The sequence below is a fragment of the Geotrypetes seraphini genome, chromosome 6 (genome assembly GCF_902459505.1).
Source record: "Geotrypetes seraphini chromosome 6, aGeoSer1.1, whole genome shotgun sequence".
Classification (NCBI taxonomy): Eukaryota; Metazoa; Chordata; class Amphibia; order Gymnophiona; family Dermophiidae; genus Geotrypetes; species Geotrypetes seraphini.
Genome location: NC_047089.1, coordinates 143,281,058 through 143,302,746, shown reverse-complemented (window position 1 = coordinate 143,302,746; position 21,689 = coordinate 143,281,058). Strand labels below are relative to the sequence as shown.

General features: G+C 42.9%; 1 protein-coding gene across 5 annotated transcripts in view; it reads left to right on the top strand.

Moving 5' to 3' along the window:
* The window catches only part of REV1 (REV1 DNA directed polymerase), a 401,814-nt gene that overhangs the window by 246,969 nt on the left and 133,156 nt on the right, over nt 1–21,689 (top strand). For all 5 annotated transcript variants that reach the window (XM_033948190.1, XM_033948189.1, XM_033948188.1 and 2 more), the window contains one exon: nt 14,259–14,479. In XM_033948190.1, coding sequence (XP_033804081.1) covers nt 14,259–14,479 — 221 coding nt within the window. The remainder of the gene's footprint in view (nt 1–14,258; nt 14,480–21,689) is intronic.

The window sequence follows — 21,689 nt, the reverse complement described above, 5'->3', positions numbered from 1 at the left end:
CGGTTGGTTGACCTAACCTTCACAAAACCCACCTGCAGAGCCGCAACCAGGGACGGCAGCACTCGAGCTATGCGGTTAGCCAGCAGCTTAGCAAACAACTTTGCTTCAGCGTTCAATAACGAGATAGGGCAAGGGGTCCTTCCCTGGCTTAAGCAAGACCACGATGCATGCCTCCCAGAGCAAAGGTGGCAGAGACCCCTCAACTACTATGTGATTGAACAGATTATTCAAAGCGGGGAGAATATTCTCCCTTAAGATCCGATAAAATTCGTTCTGGAAACTGTCCGGTCCCATGGCCTTACCCAGAGGGGTCCCTCCAATGACAATGCCAAGCTCATCTCCCGAGAAAGGGGCCTGCAAGTGCGCGCTCTGAGCTTCGTTACCATCGAGTGGTCGATCTGGTCCAAATACAGGTCCCTCTCCAACGGAGCAGCTGACGGAGCCTCATATAAGTCCCGAAAATAGTAGTGAAAGACTGCCGCCATGTCATTGTCCTTATGCACAAGCCTCCCATCAGCTGCACGTATTTGAAGAATAGGGGTAAACCCCTTAGCCTGGTGCACCAAATTAGCCATCATCTTCCCACTCTTGTTACTATGGAGGTATAGTTGATATTTATAATACGCCAGGGATTTAGTAGCTCAAGCATGAAGAAGTTCTTGCAAAGCATGTTGAAATGCTAGCAATAAAGCCCTATTCACCCCGGTAGGATGAGTCCCATAGCGAGTGTGATCTCCCTGGACCTGACGTTCTAGATAGAGTATTTGCCGGACTCGCTGCTTCTTCTTCCTACTAGAATAGGCTAGGATCTCACCCCGCAATATGGCTTTAGCTACCTCCCAAAAAAGAAGCAGGGTGCCTTTCCTGGGAATTCCAACTGGAGAGAGATCATCGCATGATCCAAGACATCATAGGACCCGATGTCCGCAGAGTGAACCTGAGAAAACAAAGAATCAGAAATCAACCGTTAGTCTATATGAGACTGCGTTGCATGGGCACTAGAAATATGAGTAAAATCCCGTTCCCCCAGATGTAACACCTGCCATACATCCAAGAGTGAGTGGGAAGAGGAAAATAAGTGGAATCTCCTATCCGGAGTATACCTATCATGTGTAAGCGGACTGAACTTATCCACAATAGGGTGAAAAGGTTGATTAAAATCGCCCCCATCACCACCGGGATGTTGCCAGGGAGGAGCCTCGAAATAAGGTGCATGAAGGCTGTGTCTCATATGTTTGTGGAGCATAGAGGTTACATAAAGGTTACATAACAGCTCTTGTCTGTTAAGAGTCACCAGGGCCAAGTATATAGTGACCCTTTGGGTCAGACCACACCCGATGCACCACCCGAGGCCCTTTCTGCAAAGTATGACCACACCTACTTTCCAATGCAAGGCTGGGGACTCCAAAAGTCCCCCACCTGTCTCCGGAGCTTGACATGTTCTGCAGAAGTTAGATGAGTTTCCTGCAGAAAAGTAAGGTCGTTTTTTTGATGATTCAGAGCACTTAAAAATTTTTTGCCGCGTGACTGGGGACATGAAACCAGGAAGTAAAACTAAAAATGAAGTTAGATACATGTGCAGCATAGTGAACGGCAGCCTCCCATCCCAGCCACCCCTCACATACCAGCCCCTAGCGGGAATACACCCCACGAACCAGTATAAGAACGTAGAATACCCAGTCACCAGCCATACCACAAGACCCTTAGGAACCCATCCTATTACCAACTGCACTCTGCCCCCCTCCTCCCCCTTGGCAGAACCCCTCCACACTAGCCATACACCCAACCAAGCACACACAAAAGACTCCCCCACAAATCCCCACAGCATCCAGTGCACTACCCCACACCTCCACTTCTGCATATCAATCAAAAGTGCCTCCCCCCGCAACAATGCCCTCATATGAAACTCCCCCAACCCAGCACCCGTTAGCCAATATAAAATACTGTGGCATATTCTACAGGTCAACAACAGGTTAGCAACAACAACAAAGGAGAAATAACTGCAGCATCAAGAGAGGCCCAAAGACCCCCAAAACAACTAGGCGCCATCTGAGAGGATATAAAGTATGGACTCCCAAAAGAAAGGGCAGTGCAGCCTTCCCAGGGCAGAAAAACAAAGTGACAAAGCGCACAACGGTCCAGCCCTATGTAGGTAGCACAATAGCAGAAGCCAGTACCTCCTCGCTATACCCAGCGTCAGGCGGGGTGCAAGACAACCTTCAACCTCCTGGCCCAGTTCCTTCGGCAGCCATTGTTCAACAAAGTCCCAGAGCTCACGATCTTTGATTACCTCTGGGACGCCAATTATTCGGATGTTATTCCTCCTGCCCCGGTTCTCCTGGTCTTCCACGCTCTCCTGCATGACCTGCATTTGTTTTTTCAGCGACGTGACTTTAGTCTGGAGGACTCCGGTCGGGTCCTCTTGCCGAGAAACACGCTTCTCTGCCTGATGCAAGCAGACCGCATGTCCCACTACTTCCTTCAGCCCGTCCAGAGTAGCGTGCACCTTGGACAGTTTATCATCCAAGATGTTGGCCAACGTGCAGATAATCTTTTGAATCGTCATGTCTTGCAGCTGAACCACCAGCAAAGGCAAATCTGGCGAAGCCGCTGAGTAGGGAGACGCCATCTTGGAGACCAGATTACCGCTGCGAGGCTTGGTGAGCTGTGTGCTTTTTGCAGGCATTACCCCTCTCCCGGGACGCAGAAACAATCGCCAATTCCTTCCAAACACTCGGGGGAACCTCACACAAACGATCGCCTGTTGAATGCCGCCCAGAAACCAAGATGGTATGATATAGTAGCAGTTTTAAACACAGGTGCTGAGGAGAGACGGCTCCATGCGTCCTCCTAGGTTGCTACCATCACGTGACCTACATCACTTATGTATCTAAAAAATGTTTTGTCCCCTGATTTTTACTTAGTTTTCTGTCTTCGATTTGCATCTTTGCTTTTTTTGACAGCTTTTCCTGCTTCTTGTAGTTTTTCCACATATTTTTGTCTATCTTCGCAGATGTCTTATAATTTACGAAGGCTAACCTTTTCTTCTCTCACCTTTTCAGCTACTGCATATGAGAACCAAAGCTGCCTTCTGTTCCTTTTATGTATTTCCTAACATAAAGATTTGTTGCCTTTAGAATAGCTTCTTTCAGTTTCTCCTACTGCTTTTCTACTTTAGCTGTTCCCATCCAACTAACTCTTCCTTGAGGTATTCCCCCTTCTTGACATAATTCTTTTGAAGTCTAGAACCTTCAATCTAGAGTTAGTCCTCTCATCCTGCATTTTTATATTGAACCTCACCATTCTGTGATCACTAGATGCTAAATGATCACCCATCATAACCTCAGGAACACTTCCCCCGTTTGTAAACACTAAGTCCAAAATAGTTCTATCCCAAGTGGGTTCTGTTACTAATTGCCGAAACCATTCTTCCTGTTGCAGATCCAAGATCTCCTTGCTTCTAGACGATCCCGCAACTGGGACGGTCCAATCAATGTCCAGCATATTAAAATCACCTACAAGTAGTACTTCCCCTTTCCTAGCTATCTTGTGAACGTCTTCAATTAAATCTTTGTCCATTTCTTCTGATTGTGAAGGAGGCTTGTATATCACACCAATGTAAGTACATTTTCCATTCCCTCTTTCCAGATTAATCCAGAGTGCTTCTTTATCCCCTATGTCTTGCAATTCTGTCACTTTTAAGAACATAAGAATTGCCGCTGCTGGGTCAGACCAGTGGTCCATCGTGCCCAGCAGTCCACTCACGCGGCGGCCCTTAGGTCAAAGATCAGTGCCCTGAGGACTGCTGCATACCTGGAGGGAGGAAAGAACTGCAGGCAGGCACCCCAGCGGCCATTACCAGACGGCTATCGGCTTCGAGAGGGGAGGTCCTGCTCCCGACTTTAAAAGATCTAATTGCCACTGTGAGAGAGGACTGCTGCATACCCGGAGGGAGGAGAGAACTGCAGGCACCCCAGCGGCCATTACCCGATGGCTATCAGTTCGGGAGGGGCGGTCCTGCTCCCGACTTTAAAAGATCTAATTGCCACTGTGAGAGAGGACTGCTGCATACCCGGAGGGAGGAGAGAACTGCAGGCAGGCACCCCAGTGGCCATTACCTGATGGCTGTCAGCTTCAGGAGGGGAGGTCCTCCTTGCCGCGTAAGTGTGGCCAAAAGGGTCGGATTTGTTTTCTCCCCCTTTTGGCCCCTTCAGAGCCACGAGGAGTAACAGGACAGAAATGAGGAGAAAAAGATGGGAAAGAGGGAAGCTAAAGTCATCCCAATGGCTCCAGTTATGGGACCGATGGACCGCCACCTAAATCCCAACCTGGTAATATCTCTGGAAGGTAAGATTGACCTCCAGTCCCATTCTGCCTCACTCTCCTCTGGCGAACCTTCTCCTCCACCCCAACCTGTCTTAAGTATACTAGAGAAAATTAACTCTACACCCGAAGTTGGAGTAGAGAAAATTTCTCCTAAACTAACTGATCTGGACTCAACTTTAGTGTTGTTTGAGAAATCTAAAACGGTGTTAACTCCTGTTCAAATGCCTCAGTGCTCTTCAACATCCCCGGGAGGGGGGTGATAAAGTTATAACATTACAAGATCTTTGGACATTGGTTAACAGAATTGAGAGCTCGTTACAGACCACAGTCGTACATCTTTGCCAATTTTCTACTGATATTACTAAGAAGGTGAACGAACAGGGAACTCAGTTAGAGTTAATGGAGAAAAGAATTGAGAAGGTTGAGACGTCTGTATCTGTGATCCAGTCTTGTTTAACATCTAATGTGAAGGATAATACCTTGATTCATGTTCAGTTAGAAAAAATGGAAAAAGCTGTGAGATCCAGGAATCTTCGCTTTTTGAACTTTCCTTGTTTTCATTATTTGTCCCCAATTGAGCTCCTCAGGATGTATCTAAAAGATATTCTTAATTATAATCAGGCAGAAGGTTTTCTTCCTGATAATTTGTATTATGGCCCGAGAAGCTCTAAGATTATATCAGAAGAAGGGGGAACAGATCAGCTTGTATCCTCAGACAGTTTAAATATATCACAATTTTTGGAGTCATCTAATGACTATATTACTAAAAGAGCTACCCTGTTGGTCACCTTCAAAACCGAATTAGAGAAGCAAGCTGTTCTTAAACTTTATTTTTCAAATAGACAGACCCTGTTCTGCGGGCAATATATAAATGTGTTCCCTGATGTCTCCAAGCAAACACAGTATAGACGAAAACAGTTCTACAGCTAAAGGCTCGGGTCCTAGCTTTGGGAGCTTTATTCTTTCTTAAATTTACCTGTAAATGCTTGGTCACATATGAGAACAATAAATACATTTTTGTTGATCCATCGCAGTTGGAAATATTTTTGCAAGATAAATCTAAATTGGATAATTTACCCCAGACTAATTTAGAGGTTTGAAGAGAGGAGACCTAAAAAGAAGTTGAACAATATCCTGCCTGCAGATAAGGTGATTATTTATGTTATATATTTTCCTTTTATATGTATTATTTCATAGGTGCTCCCCCACTGGGTAATAACAATAGTCTTAATAATGTGGACTAGAAATAGTTAATGTATGATTTTATTGTTTCTTGGAACTGATTTGTATTTGCTTATAGTTTTTATTTGTTGTAATAAATGAATAATCTTATAAATAAAAAAATAATAATAATAATCAGTGCCCTAACTGAGACCAGCCTTACCTGCATACGTTCTGGTTCAGCAAGAACTTGTCTAACTTTATCTTGGATCCCTGGAGGGTGTTTCCCAAATAACAGCCTCTGGAAAAGCGTTCCAGTTTTCCACCACTCTGGATGAAGAAGAACTTCCTTACGGTTGTACAGTATCTATCCACTTTTAGCTTTAGAGAGTGCCCTCTCGTTCTCTCTACCTTGAAGAGGGTGAACAACCTGTCTCTATCTACTAAGTCTATTCTCTTCATTATCTTGAATGTTTTGATCATGTCCCCTCTCAATCTCCTTTTTTCAAGGGAGAAGAGGCCCAGTTTCTCTAATCTCTCACTGTACGGCAACTCCTCCAGCCCCTTAACCATTTTAGTCGCTCTTCTCTGGACCCTTTTGAGCAGTACCATGTCCTTCTTCATGTACGGCAACCAGTGCTGGACGCAGTATTCCAGTTGGGGGCATACCATGGCCCGGTACAGCAGCATGATAACCTTCTCTGATCTGCTCGTGATCCCCTTCTTAATCATTCCTAGCATTCTGTTCGCCCTTTTTGCAGCTGCCACGCATTGCACGGACGGTTTCATCGACTTGTCGACCAGTACTCCCAAGTCTCTTTCCTGGGGGATCACTCCAAGTACCTCACCAGACATCCTGTATTCGTGTATAAGACTTTTGTTACCGACATGCATCATCGTACACTTATCCAAGTTAAACCTTATTTGCCATGTCGCAATCCTTCTGTGTCTTCACTACTCTGAATAACTTCATATCGTCCGCAAATTTACTCACTTTGCTCGTTGTACCAATTTCCAGGTCATTTATAAATATGTTGAAGAGCAAGGGTCCAAGCACTGAACCCTGCGGCACTCAACTCGTGACGCTTTTCCAGTCCGAGTATTGTCCATTTACCCTCACTCTCTGTTTCCTATCTGTCAACCAGTTTTTAATCCACATGAATATTTTACCCTTTATTCCATGGCTCGCAATTTTTCAAAGCGGTTGTTCATGTGGAACCTTGTCGAATACCTTCTGAAAATCTAGATATATAATGTCGACCGGGTCGCCCTTGTCTATCTGCCTGTTTACTCCATCGAAGAAGTGCAGCAAGTTTGTCAATCAAGATCTGCCTTTGCTGAAACCTTGCTGGCTGATCCTCATCAGATCGTGTCCATCAAGGTGATCAATGATGCGGTCCTTTATCAGCGCCTCTACCATCTTTCCCGGTACCGAGGTCAGACTCACCGGTCTGTAGTTTCCTAGATCTCCCCTCGAATCTTTTTTGAAGATCGGCGTAGCATTTGCCACCTTTCAGTCTTCCAGAATCTTTCCCAATTTGATCGACAGATTGGCTATTAGTTGAAACAGTTATAGTCCCTTTCAGTTCTTGATGACCCTCGGATGGATGCCATCTGGTCCCGGGGACTTATCGCTCTTAAGCCTATCGATCTGCCTACATACCTGTTCTAGACTGACCGTCAACCCTGTCAGTTTCCTGTCTTCGTTTATAGCATATAGCCTAATGGGTTCCAGTATGCTGTATATATCCTCTTCGGTAAATACAGACGCAAAAAATGTGTTCAGTTTGTCGGCGATTGCTTTGTCCTCCTTTAGCGCTCTCTTTATTCCATGGTCACCCAACGGTCCCACCGCTTCCTTCGTGGGTTGTTTCCCCTTAATACATCGAAAGAATGGCTTAAAGTTTTTCGCCTTCTTAGCTATATTTTTCTCGTAGTCTCTTTTGGCCCCTTTTACCGCCTTATGGCACCTGCATTGATAGTGTTTGTGCTTATTCCAGTTTTCGTTCGTTCTTGATCTTTTCCATTCCTTAAACAAAGTTTTCTTGTCTCTGATCACTTCCTTCACCCCTACAGTAGCCACGCCGGTTCCTTGTTCTTTTTCCTCTTGGATCCCTTGTTGATACGCGGTATATATAGATTTTGCACCTCGGTGACAGTGTCCTTAAAAAGGGACCAAGCTTGTGTTTTAACAGTTCTTAACCTCTTCTTGTTCTTCTTCCCCCACCATGAGTCTCATCTCTTTGTAATTCCCTTTTCGGAAGTTCAGTGCCGTGGCCGCCGTTCTGGACCAATGTTTCGCCCCTGCGTCCAGGTCGAAGCGGATCATTTGTGATCGCTGTTTCCCAGCATCCCTTCTACTTCTACACCTTATGCAGGTCCTCGCAGTCCATTTAGAATTAACCTTTTCCTATCCTGTGTCCCGGATGACGGTACTTTCCAAAAATGACATAGACAGTGGATAAACAGTTTGTATGGACTAATAAAGAGCCAGGAATACAAAATATTTGAATTTACAGACTTATGAATTATTTACATTATGTTTTCAATAGCTGTAAATGATAACAGTGAATAATATAAAACTTTGCTAAAATAATTACGATTGGAACCAGCGTAACGTAAAATTTATTATGATAGGAAAAGGTTAAGTCCAGAATTGCATTGACTCAAGTTTCAAATTTCAAGTTTATTTAAAATTTCTTATACTGCCCAATCAGTCTTCTAGGCGGTGTACAAATTTGTAAAAACAAAGGACAAACTTTAAATAAAATAAAAGTTTGACGTGACACTACGTCACCAAACTCTAACTTTAAAAACTTTTAAAAACTATTAAAAACACAGACAAACAAGAACATAGGGTAAAAGGCAAGAACTACATGAGGCAAAGTAAAAGAAAACAATTAAGGAAAAAACAAGAGGGAGGGCTGCTGTAAGCTCAGTAGTATATTCACATAATTGCCCTTAAAAGGACAGTTAGGCCTCAAAGGCATCACGGAAGAGAAATATTTTTAGCTTCGTCTTAAAGTTATTAAGATTTGATTCTTCGTGTAAAAAATTTGGAATACTATTCCAAAGAGAGGGGGCAGTGACAGAGAAGATGGTAGATCTCATTGTGTATATAAACTTCAGAGACGGTATAGCTGTAGATCTTAAGGACCTAGAAGAAATATAAGGGGTAAGAAGATTATTTATAAATTCCAGTTGATTGTTTTGTCTAGTCTTAAATGTTAACAGAAGAATTTTGTAAGTGATTCTGTGTTCCACTGGTAACCAGTGGACTTCTTGCAACAAGGAGGTGACATGGTCCGATTTCTTTGCATTGAATATGATTTTTACAGCGGTGTTTTGTATTATCTGAAGTCTTCATATTTCTTTTTTAGTTATACCCTTATAAAGGGCATTACAATAGTCGATGCACGAAATCACAAGAGAGTGAATCAAAATATTCAAAGCTGCGGCATCTAATAGTTTCGATAATGATCTGATCATACGTAGCTTATAAAAGCAACGTTGGACCACTGTATTGATATGAAGGTGATAATTGAATTTATTATCAAAAGTTACTCCAAGTAATAGGTTGAGATTTGAAAGTAAGAGGAGATTTCAAAAAAAAAGTCCTTCCTTGTTGGGAAAAATAATTACTTTAGATTTTTCAATGTTCAACGAAAGCATATGTACGTCCAACCAAGAGTTAATCTTTTCCAATTTTTGGTTTATAAACTTTATTTTTAAAGGATCATTTAGATCTATCGGGTGTATTAGTTGGACATCATCTGCATAGGCAAACATTGTAAACCCTATAGATTGCCCTAATGTCAATAGGGGGGCCAGAAAAATATTGAAAAGTAAGGGAGATAAAATAGAACCCTGAGGAATCCCATAATCAGTTGTAAATGAGTCAGACGTTGTAGAATTAAACTCTACCTTGGAAGAACGATCTGTAAAAAAAGATAAAAAGCAGTCCAAGACCTGCTCTTTAATGCCAATTTCACTCAATCGGGACAGAAGAAGCTTATAATCTATCGTATCAAATGCCAATGATAGATCTAAAGAAATAAGTAAAACAGATTGGTGATGGTCGAGGTGATAAAGAATTTTAGTGGTCAACCCAATAAGTGAAAGTTCTGTGGAATGATGTTGACAGAATCCGGTTTGGTTTGGATGGAGCACTTTAGTTTGTTCTACAAAATCTGAAATTTGATGGAAAACTATTTTTTCTGTAAGCTTTGCCAGGAATGGAATATTTGAAATAGGTCGATAGTTTGAAACTTCTTGAGAACTGATTGTATAGTCTTTGATAATAGGATGGATAACTGGTTCTTTACATACTTTTGGAAGAGTGCCTGTACTTAAACTAGTACAGATCAGATTTAAAATATCAGGTCCAAAGGATGAAAAGAAACGTTTTAGAAAAATTGGTGGAATAATCTCTGAATTGGAACCATTTATGTTTAAGGTTTTTAAGGTTCTCTGTAGTTCTTGAAGAGTGGGTAGGGTAAATTTTGCACATTTGGAGAGGGGAAGAGTTATAGTTTCAGATTTTTTAACGATGTTTACTGTGAAAGGGAAAGTACGGTTTAAGCTGGCGGTACTTGGCTGAGAAATGGAGTCTCTGATTCTTTGGACTTTCTTGATAAGATAAGAAGCAATTGCTTGAGCTGAAGGAGGTGAAGCTGTCAATTTGGACGATGTCCTCTGAGTGGTTAATGCTTTAGTAATAGAAAATAATGTAGAAGTATTTTTAGCTTTTTTGATTTGTTTGGAATAGTATTCTTTTTTTGATCTGTTGATCTCAGCTTTATAAAAGTTAGCTTGTTCCTTGAATTTATTTAGGTTGTGTAGGGTTTTGTTTTTACGCCATTTTCTCTCAAGGGATCTCAGTTGTTTTTTTATAAGGATAAGATTAGAACTATACCAAGGGTTCTTTTGCTTACGTGGAGAAATGGTATAGGTAACATAGGGCGCTAAGATATCTAAAAGTTTAGTAAGCGAAGCCTTCCATGGGGCAACTTTCTCTTCAAAAGATGATTCTGATAATTCTGCTAATTTAGATTCAAAGATTGCTGAAATGGAAGCATCATCCATTTTTGTGAAATCACGAGAAGTTATTGTCTTAGGATGAAGAATTAGGGCATTAAACCTAATGGACTGAGAGAAACTAATAAGAAAATGATCAGTCCAGGGGAATTGTTTGCAAGCCGTAACTTGAAATCGATCTTTGAGTGGTGATGGAACAAGAACCATGTCTAGAGTGTGCCCTGCTATATGCGTGGGAGAGTTTACCAATGGGCTGAGGTTTAAATCCTTTAAGAGAGTAAAAATATCTGAGGTAAAAGTATTATTAAGATCATCAAAATGAATATTAAAATCTCCTAAGATGATAGAGTTGAGGGATAAAATGCAAAAATCAAAAATAGCAGATTGAAGTAAGATTAATAATTGGTTATTAACCGGAGGTGGGAGATAAAGTAGTAAATGATCTAATGAAGAGCTGGATTTTATTTTAAATTGGATAGATTCTAGGATATTGCTAGGGGAAGATAATTCTATCTTAGAGAGCAAGGAATCTCTGTGGATTATTGCTAAACCACCTCCCTTTTTACCTTTTCGGTGATTAAACTGGTAACAGTAGCCCGGGGGGGCAGGCAAAGGCAACATAGCTTTCCTCACCTTCCGCTAGCCATGTTTTGGTGATACAAAGTATATCGTAATTATTTTGGAGTAAGTGATATTTAGATTTTAAACAGCGGACATTGATAGTCCAACTTTAGATGTCTTAACTTGCTTAGTAGATAAGTGTCCAGAAGGAATTGGAAAAATTAGATTAGACTTCTGACAAGCAGAAAAACAGTTGTGTTTAGGAGGATTAGAGCGATGACCCCAATGAACTGGAATTTGTGAGCTAATAAGTGTCATATTAAAAGCAAGGGAATTAAATAATATTAAGACCAAAATAAGAAAGTTTATAAAGCTTTGCATCGATATGAACCTCACAATAAAACTACTAATGGAGCAGCACTTAGGAGACGCACGAAGGAGCGCACTAAAGAGCAGAACCTGCTCCTTAAGCGCGCTCCTTGGGTGCGTGCCGAGCGATGCAAGCTAGCCCAAGATATAGAGCATGTACCGGCACATTGTGGGCGTGGTCAGTAGCGCCGCCGCTTTGTGGCAGCGGGAGGAGAGAGCACAGGCGATGAGCGGCACTTTGTGGGCGAGGTCAGTAGCGCTGCCGCTTTGTGGCAGCGGGAGGAGAGAGCACAGGCGATGAGAAGCACAGGAAACCAATAGGAAAAACCGAAAGATTCAACATTAAGAGTGCAGCAGTTAAGGTGCAGTAGTGCAGGGTAAGTGAAAAGGTCATCCTCTTGTATTTTCCTTGACAAGTTGTTCCAGGAAGCAATCGCCTACAGTATCCAGGAACTTGGTCTCCCTAGCGCAGCCGGAGGTGCCTAGGTTCCAGTCTATCCCCGGATAGTTGAAGTCACCCATGATAACTGCATTGCCTCCCTTGCAATTGCGTTTAATCTCGTCCATCATTTCTCCATCAATTTCTTCGTACTGCCCTGGGGATTGGTAGTAGATGCCGATCTTCGTTTCCAGTCCATTTGTTCCTGGAATTTTGACCCATAGAGACTCTAACTTTATCCGTGTGTTGTGGTGTGTTCTCTCCAGTAGATTTAATTCCCTCTTTGACGTATATGGCAATGCCCCCACCTTTTTGAGCCACTCTGTCTCTGCAGTATAGTTTGTATCCCGGTAGCACAGTGTCCCAGACGTTTTCCTCAGTCCACCATGTTTCCATGATGCCGATGAGGTCCTTGTTATCTTTTTGTGCCATAGCTTCTAATTCACCCATCTTATTCCTTAGGCTCCTTGCGTTTGTGTACACACACTTGAATTTGTGGCCTGTTCCTTTCTTGCATTTCCTTCCCTCTTGTGTCCCTTTTGATCTGTCTTGTCTGTGATCCGGTGAGTCTTCCCCTCTATCTTCCTGCATGGTATCCTCCACTACATCAACTGGCTCGTCTTTATCCACCTGTTTATTCACACCTTCAAAGAAGTCAAGCAAATTGGTGAGGCAAAAACTCCCTCTGCTGAACCAATACTGACTCTGTCTCATTAAATCATGTTTGTCTACATGTTCAATAATTTTATTTTTTATAATTGTTTCCACTATTTTGCCTGGCACTGTGGTCAGGCTTACTGGTCTGTAATTTCTCGAATCTCCCCTGGAACCCTTTTTAAAAATCTCTGAAGTATATTTTTGAAACTGTTTAATGGGATTCTTTTATTATTAAGTTACAGTTTGCTGATTTTGAGTTTACCTCACTCATTGTATTTGTTGATATTTGGTATTTTTATTACTGTTATGCTGTTAACAAAATTGTACAACATATATAGAGCATTCTAATTTTTGATGATGGAAAACTTGAATTCATTTTTACCAGAAAACAAGAAAGAAAATGCAAACATTTTGCACTAGGCTTATTAAATATATTTTATCTTAAAGTCTAATGTTTATACCTGCTGTTTGGCTATAACTGTGGCAGATGTACAAGAGTAAACTACTTTATTGTGAAAAATAACAGAAATTTAATAGCGAAACATGTACAAACGCTGTGTGAGGCCTTCTTGCAAGGAGTTGAACCGCATCTTGACTGTCTCAAGAACACATTGAATGCTTGAGTGTTTGGAACGCCATTGTAGATAACTATACCAAAGTGTACATGTTGTTTAGCTATTAGCAAAGTATGTTAAATTTCTGTTTCCCACAATAAAGTGTAGATATTGAAGGTTCATTTAATAAAATTCTGCTAGGTTTTATGTATAAAATGTCTTTATCATTATTTGATGACAGAAGAATGTTTTCCTATTCTTTTGTGTTTGTAACACTCCGCTCCCCCCCCCCATATTTTTTACAAAACTGTAGCGTGGTTTTTAATGCTGGCTACAGTGGTAATAACTCCGACACTCATAGGAATTCTATGAGCATTGGAGCTGTTACCGCCACGGCTGACGCTAAAAACCACACTACGGTTTTGTAAAAAAAAGGGGGTGTAATTAGTGGGGATATAAAGAATCCGTTACCACTTGTTTTATAATAAGCATATTGGAGACAACAGACTTTGGCATAAAATATCATTTTATCAATGTATCATTGATGTGTGTGAAAACATAGGTTATAGATATACCAAGAAATTTGCTCCATTAACCAAAAATAATAGCAAATTTTAAGAAATACGGAGCTTTATGTAATCAGTGTCTTTGAGGGACCCCAGAATGGGCTTAAAAAAACTTTTTAAATTATTTTCTGATCAAGCACAATCAAATTCAGTTTTTACAACTTTAACCCCCCGCCTTTTATAAAAGCGTTGCACAATTTTTAGTGCTGGCTGCAGTGGTAACAGCTCAGACACTCGTAGAATTCCTATTAGAGTAGGAGCTGTTACCGCCACAGCTGGCGCTAAAAACTGTACTACGCTTTTGTAAAAGGGGGAGTTAGTTTTTTCTGGACAATCCTAGCTTTCCAGGCTAGGTTGACTGGAGTGAAGCAACTGGATAGGTAATAAATCCTTAAGTAGTTGCACATGAAATTTCTGTAGCCTAATGTAAAGGCCACTTTGATTGAGAAAACATCCAGTGGAACAGGAGAAAAATTCTGGGCCAAAATGGAATATTAGGAAAAAAAGAAACAAACTTGTAACTAATATCTCACATTCTTCAGCTCAAAATAACACTTCCGTTTGTTTATTATTTCTTTTAACTCTTAGGAGTTGGTAGGACAATGGAAAGTAAACTGACTTCTTTGGGAATTAAAACTTGTGATGACCTACAAAACATTGCTATGATGAAACTTCAAAAAGAGTTTGGCCCCAAAACAGGCCAAATGCTGTACCGATTTTGTCGGGGTTTGGATGATAGACCTATTCAAAAAGAGAAGGAAAGAAAATCTGTTTCTGCTGAGATCAACTATGGGATACGGTTTACACAGGTAAATTGAACATCACAATATGTGTGGGAATTTCATGATTTCTACTTACCATCTCTTTTAAAAAGCTGCATGGCAAAAAGCCCTTTAAATCCCTATGGGCTTTGGGGCAGTTGCCGCAGTGGCAACCGCTAGTACAGCTTTGTAAAAGGGGAAGGGGGTGGTTATAACATATTTTTATGATAGATACAATATGGGTGGAAGATGGAGAGAAAAGTTAAATTGCTTATTGAAAACATTTTAGAGATTTTTTTTGCTGTTTTCTCTTGCTATATGAGTGAATTATCTTCATTTTCAAATACTAAGACTGTTGCTTAGAGGAACCCTTATTAATGAAAGTCACAAACTGAATGGGTTAGAAGGAGCAGAGTGTTCAACCATGGAATTAGCTAAAGGCCTAGCAAATCATTAAACCATTTCAGCTTTTAATAACTTAAGAAAAGTAATGAAGCAATTTGAAGGGTCTCCAGACATGTGTAACAGCCATATTCACTTTTTTACTATTTTCAATCAGTTAAAATCAGCAAATAAATAGTGATTATAAAAATTTTAAAAATGATAAGTTTAATTTTGTACCCCTTAGAGATTGTTTTAGCTTCTGTTCCTCTAGGACAGGGATGTCAAACTCAATCCCATGGGCCAAATCTGGCCCTCAGTGTAATTATATTTGGCCCTCGAGAAAATCACGCCTGAAGATTTTAAAAGCGATTCCAAGGTCGGCTGCGTGGGAGTTTAGGGGCAGAGCAAAGGGCGGATGGCTTGGCGTGGGCCCTTGCAGCAGGAGCTGAAAGCAGCGCTGAGGGCTCGTGAGAGGAGCCGCCGCTGCTGACGGCCAAGGTAGGTGCTGGGAAGAAGGCTGGGGACTCGCACATGCGCACTCCTGCAGCCACAGACCTACTGATCACAGAACACACAGATAGAAGTGTGCATGCGCGGCTAGTGTGTTATTATATATGATGATTATAACCTTGCTGCTGGTGAAGATCTAAACTTTAAAAAAAATATGCAGGAGGGAGAGGTTTTTGGAGTTTTTAGCTAGCAGGGCCTGGGGATCCCATCCAGCTAGATCAGAGATGTTTGGCTGCTGGGTGGGCTTGGGCCAACCCATGGCTATGTCTTTTCCTGCCCTGAGGGAACTGCTCCTGTTTCCCTGCCCTCCTTTGCTCCTGTCTCTCTCTGACCCTCTTGCTCCTGTTTCTCTTTCTGCCCTCCTTTACTCCTGTCTATCTAGCTCCTGTCTATCTAGCTCCCTTCCCCAAGCTCCCAATCAGCATGCAGCTATTCTTTGTCCTTACCTCACCCCATTGCCATCTCTGCTAGCCAGTATTAATTATAAGAAAAGCTGCGCAGGATTGCAGCTCTGCCTGCCGGCTGGTCCTGTTTCCTCTGCTGTGGCTGCTTTCTCTGTCCTCTCCCATGGCTGCTTTCTATGCCCCCCCACCTCCTCTGCTGCACAGAACCATGACTGCTTGCTCCAGGCTGACCCTGTCTCTTATTAAACCCCCTCCTCTCCAAATCACAACAGTAAACTAAAGTTTCAAGGCACATAGACAGAGGCCCATTTACAGGCGCGTACATTACATTACATTAGTGACTTATATTCCGCCTTTACCTTGCAGTTCTAAGCGGATTACAGTGTAAGACAGCTGGACATATCCAGGAAGTTACAATTCAAGGGATGTATACAGATCAGGCGTAGAATAGAGGGGGATAGCTGGGGTTTTCTAGGAAGTTATAATTGGATGAAGCTTACATAATAGATGCCGGAATTTACAAATTTAGGAGAAGGTTTAGGCTTGGTTGCTTGTTAGGTTCGGTTGGGGGGTTGTGTAGTTTTTTTGAACAGTAGGGTTTTGATTTCCTTTCGGAATGATTTAAAGTCGATAGTTGTTGACAGCAGATTGGAGATAAAGGGATCCAGTTTTGCTGCCTGCGTTGCTAGGAGGCCGTCATACATCTTCTTTCACTGAGTTTCCTTGAGTGGGGGGATAGGTGAATAGGTTCTTGGTTCTTCTTGTTCTGGATGAGCAGTTGAAATTAAGGCGGTTGTTAAGGTAGGTGGGTGCGGATCCGTTTATTGCTTTGTATAGTAGACAATAAAATTTGAATTGGATTTGGGCATTTATTGGTAACCAGTGAGAGGTTAGGTAGGCATTGGTGATATGGTCAAATTTTCCAAGGGAGTAGATCAATCTGAGGGCTGTGTTTTGAATGGTCTACAATTGGTTTAGCAAGTTTGTGGGGCATGGAAGATAGAGGATGTTGCAATAGTCCACTAGTCCTAGGACAAGGGATTGAACTATGATCCTCTAGTGGTCTTTTTCGAAGAGTTTTCTTATTTTTCGGAAGTTGTGCATGGTGAAAAATGCTTTTTGCGTAGTTATATTGATTTGTGTCTGCATTGTGCAGCATCTATCTATCGTCACTCCAAGGATTTTGAGGGAAGGTTGTATGGGGTATTTGGTGGCGTTAATTACTAATTCTGTTGTGGATGAGGTTTTGTCTTTTTCGAGTAGTAGGAAATTTGTTTTGTCTGAATTCAGTTTCAGTTTGTGTTTTAGCATCCAATCTTCCACTGCTTCTAGTATTGTTATTATCTTGCTTAAAGAAGTGGGGTCTAGGGTATCGAAGGGGAAGAGTATGGTTATGTCGTCTGCGTAGCTGAAAGAAGTTGCGTTTAAAGAGTCAAGAGTGAAGCCCAGGGAGGATATGAAGAGGTTGAAGAGCATAGGCGATAGTGGTGAGCCTTGTGGAACTCCACAGGGGTTGGACCAGGGTTCCGATTTAAGGTCGTTTGACTTGACTCTGTAGGATCTTGATTTCAGGAATCCTTGGAACCAGTTGTACACTGCTCCGGAGATCCCTATGGTGTCCAGTATCTGGAGTAGTATGGTGTGGTCTACTAGGTCGAATGCTGCTGAGAGATCGAGTTGGATTAGTAACATTCTTCCTCCTTTACTAAGGTGCTGTCTGGCTGTGTCCAGCAGCGTTGCTAATAAAGTCTCTGTACTATAGCTGGATCTGAATCCTGATTGAGAGGGGTGAAGTATGTTGTGGTTTTCTAGGTAGTTGGTGAGGTAATGCGCTACCAGTCCTTCTATTAATTTGGCATAAAGTGGGATTGATGCGATGGGTCTGTAGTTGGTGGGGGTATCTATTGGGCCTTTGAGATCTTTCAGTAGAGGGGTGATTACAATCTCACCTAGTTCGAGTGGGAATTGACCTTCCGTGAGTGTGAATTGAATCCAATGCACGAGGTTGGCTCTGAACTTCAGGGTAGCGTTTGTAAGGATGTAAGAGGGGCAGTTGTTTAGGTCGCATGATGCTTTGCTATATTTTTTAAATAAACGGTCCATATCCGACCATTGAACCAGCGGGAAGGTGGTCCAAGTTCTGTCGGCTGCTATAGGGTCTTCTGAAGTAGGTGTTGTTTTAATCTCATCGAGGTAGGCTGATGAATTGTTGAAGGTGGATCTGATTGTGGTGATCTTTCTTTTGTAGTGGTCTGTTGGAGGGTTGATTCCTTGTGTGGCTAAGAGAGGCCTGGTGTCTGTGAGGTTTTTTACTAGTTTGAAGAGCATTTTGGTGTCTGGGGATTCGGTACCAACAAGTTTGGAGTGGTAGGCTTTCCGTTTTTCGTTGAGTTTAATCTTGTACTGTTTGATTAGTTTTCTCCATTCGGCTTTGGTTTGTTCAAGGTTCTGCTTTTTCCAGGCTCTTTCAAATTGTCTGCAATGTCTTTTTAGTTGTAGCAGATCATTGTCGAACCATTTGTCGGATGGTCTGCAAATTCTGTTTTTGAGTTTTAGTGGGGCTAGATCATTCAGTGTAGTCTCGCTTAAGTTGCGCCAGTGGCGCATAAATTCCTTGGGATCTGTGGAGCCTATAGCGGAGTCTATTCTGTCCCAGAACGTGGTTGGGTTGATTTTTTGGTGAGTTGTGAATGAGGTTTTTTGGGGTGCAGGTTTGTTGTTATTTTGTGCCCAGTTGATGTTGAAGGTGTATTTGTAGTGATCTGACCAGAGGGAGGGATGCCAGGATCCATTGGAGATGTGGATATCTGATGTGTGGGAATTTTGGGTTGAGTATGCTGCAATATCCAGTTGGTGGCCTTTTTCATGCGTGGGTTGGGGGTTGAGAATTTGGAAGGAAAGTGTGTTGAGGTATGAGAGTAGTTCCTCGACTTGTTTTGAGGTATGGTCTTCTAGGTGTAGATTAATATCTCCAAGGAGTAAGTTATGAGGTGAGTTTAGTGAATTCTGGAAGATGAAGTCTTCGAGATCGTGTTTGGAGGTGTTCCATTTGCCTGGAGAGATGTAGCAGAGAAGGCAAGTTAAGGTACCTTTGAGTGTGTGATCGGATAGTTGGCAGGCCAGCAGGTCCATGTGGGGGGAGGAACGTTTGTCCAGGACTTTTAGGATGAGGTTGTTTTTTAGTAGTATAGCCAGTCCTCCACCTTGCTTATTTTGCCGACAGACTAGTTCTAGTTTGTATCCTTTGGGGCAGAGTTCGGATATGCGTGGGTCTGAGTCGGAGGTGAGCCAGGTTTCGGCTAGGAAGAGGCAACCTAGTTGTTCTTTGGTTATCCAGTCCTTAATTAGGTCTGCCTTTGGGCTAATTGATCTTATGTTCATGTATGCACAGGCAAATGAGGTGAATTTTGTTTGAGGGAAGGTGATAATCTTTGGATGGAGGAGGTTTCTAGGGGGTGACCAAGGTTTTTGAGTTGTTGACTTGGTTTTTGGAGGTGGTCTATTTCCCCAGGTGGGGGGAATGGTTTCGTGGGTAGCCAGTGGGCATGGTATCAGGTTTCTGGGGGGTAGAGGTTTCCTGGAGGGTTGGATTTGTCTGTAGGATGCTGTCAATGTTGGGATAGGGGAAAAGTGGTAACCTGCTATTATCCGGTTTGTTAAGAGTAGGAAGAGCAGTTGTAGGATGAGAGTGGGTCTAGCTGTGCTGGTTGCCATTGCTAGTATGTGTGTCTGCTGGTGAAAATGTGGCTTTCTGCTGTGATGCTTCACTGTGTCACTTTGTTTCATACGGTTAGGCTCCTTGCAGCTTTTCCTGACTCGGTGAGGGGTGGAGCGGATTCGCCCCTCACCTCTTCTTTGCCGTGTTGGTGTAGGGTGTGCAAAGCATGTGGAGTTGGTCAATTATGCAAGTTCTTAAAGTGATTGATCATGCAGATACTTATCAGTTATACAAAACAATTTGTATAGTTAACCAGTCATGCAAGTTCTTAAAGTAGTTGGTCAAGCAAATCTTGTTAGCTATACAGGCAAATTAGAGAGACATGCAAAAGAGGGAGCATGCAAATACTTATCAGTTTTGTCAGAGGGTCAGTGGAGGAAGCATCAGGTTAGGAGGCAAGTCTTCCAAATTGGGAGAGTGAAATACGGTTCGCCGCTGAATATAAGCGGGCTAGACAGCTGAAGGAGGTGACTGGACTGCGTCAGGGTTAGTCTGCTTCTCGGTAGTCGCTTCACAAAGGCGCTCACTAAGGCGCACGCGCCTTAGCCGTGCGCCTTCGCCGGCACGCCGAACAGCCAAGCGCCATTGGCACGGTTCCTTTTAAAGAGGCTCCCGCGCTGGAAGGGGGAGGAGTGGAGCTGTGTTCTGCTCCCTGCTGCACGTGCCGAGCCGCCGGAAAAACAAAGCGGCCTCGGCGCGGTTCCTTTTAAAGAGGCTCCCCCGCTGGAAGGGGGAGGAGTGGAGCTGTGTTCTGCTCCCTGCTGCACACGCCGAGCCGCCGGAAAAACAAAGCGGCCTCGGTGCGGTTCCTTTTAAAGAGGCTCCCCCGCTGGAAGGGGGAGGAGTGGAGCTCTGTTCTGCTCCCTGCTGCACGCGCCGAGCCGCTGGTGTCATGGAAGGCTCTGCGAGACGCTTTGTAGGCTTGTGCCCTCCTTTCTCGGACTCGCGCAAGGTCAATGGCAAAGTTGGGACTGGATAATAGAAGATTCGCCGAGGAGCCCCAAACACAGAGATGCGAATGAGTTGCAAGCTGTGGCAAGAATCAGCTATCAGGCACAGCCCCCGCCGCTTCAACCTCTGAGAAACCCAATCTGCTTCCTTCTCCTCCACTCTGCTTTGGCTTTGAGGTCACCCACACCCACCGCGGCAAAGGAAGTTGCAGCAGCGGGGTAGCTAGCTCCATTCCATTTGGAGCAATTTGTTACTTCCAGCAGGGGGGGAACCCACAGGGGAGCGCTAATGCCGGGGGGAGCCTGGGCCCGCATTGCCGTCGATGTCGGGACGTAACTTCCAGTTTTGGAGGGAAGAGAAGGGAAGCCGGCATGGACGGTGGTACTGTTAGAGCCCCAGAGCACGGGTTCAAGTCGCTTGCTGCTGTTTTAAAAAAAAAAAAAAGTCAGGCGGAAACTTTTGGCGGCTGAACTTTTGGCAGCTCTTCAATGTTGAGCAGCGGCGGCAGCAGGATTCGCGACAGTTGACAGCTGGGCGCTCACTTAAATTAGCTGGGCGGAGCACCCGGCTAAAAGGCGCTAGGAAGAACACTGTATACCTGTTTTGACTTGGTCTAAGTCAAATGTATAAGTGCCGACTAGGCAACCTGCCTAAACTTTTGGTTATACCTGCTGTACGCCTTTGTCTAGGTCGGCCCACCTCCTGCCTTTTCCCCTCCTCTAAAAACACCTCTTCGCTCTATGCGTTTAGAGGCAGGGGAAAGGCCTAAGCTAGTTTTATATATGTCTAAAACCAGCTTTGGTTATGGGTACTTGGACGATCAGGCTTTTTGATTGTCCATGTACCCATTTAGGCCACTTTTTAGACGTTTAATAAATTTTTTATTATGAGCCCCATATTGTATAGTGTTCTGAATGAATACATAGACAAGATAACTTACTTTTAAATTTTATTGTAAGGTGAAATTTTATGGGGATTGAAAATAAATTATTCATATCAATTAATAGATGGAGGGTTATTTTGGTGATGATTTTAGGGTGCTTGGGGGAGGACAGTAGTCATCGGTCTATATGTTTGCATACAAGCTTTCATGTTATATGATGGGATGGGTTTGGGGAGGGAGTGGGGGATTTTTTAGATTTGGGTCCTGGATGTGTGTGAAAATAATATGTTTATATTTGGTCAAAAGGAAATTAGGGGTTCATCTATTAACATGTATTAAACAAATGCCTTTAAAATTCTATTCCTTTAACATTAATGGACACAATCATCCCATCAAAAGGAAAAAAGG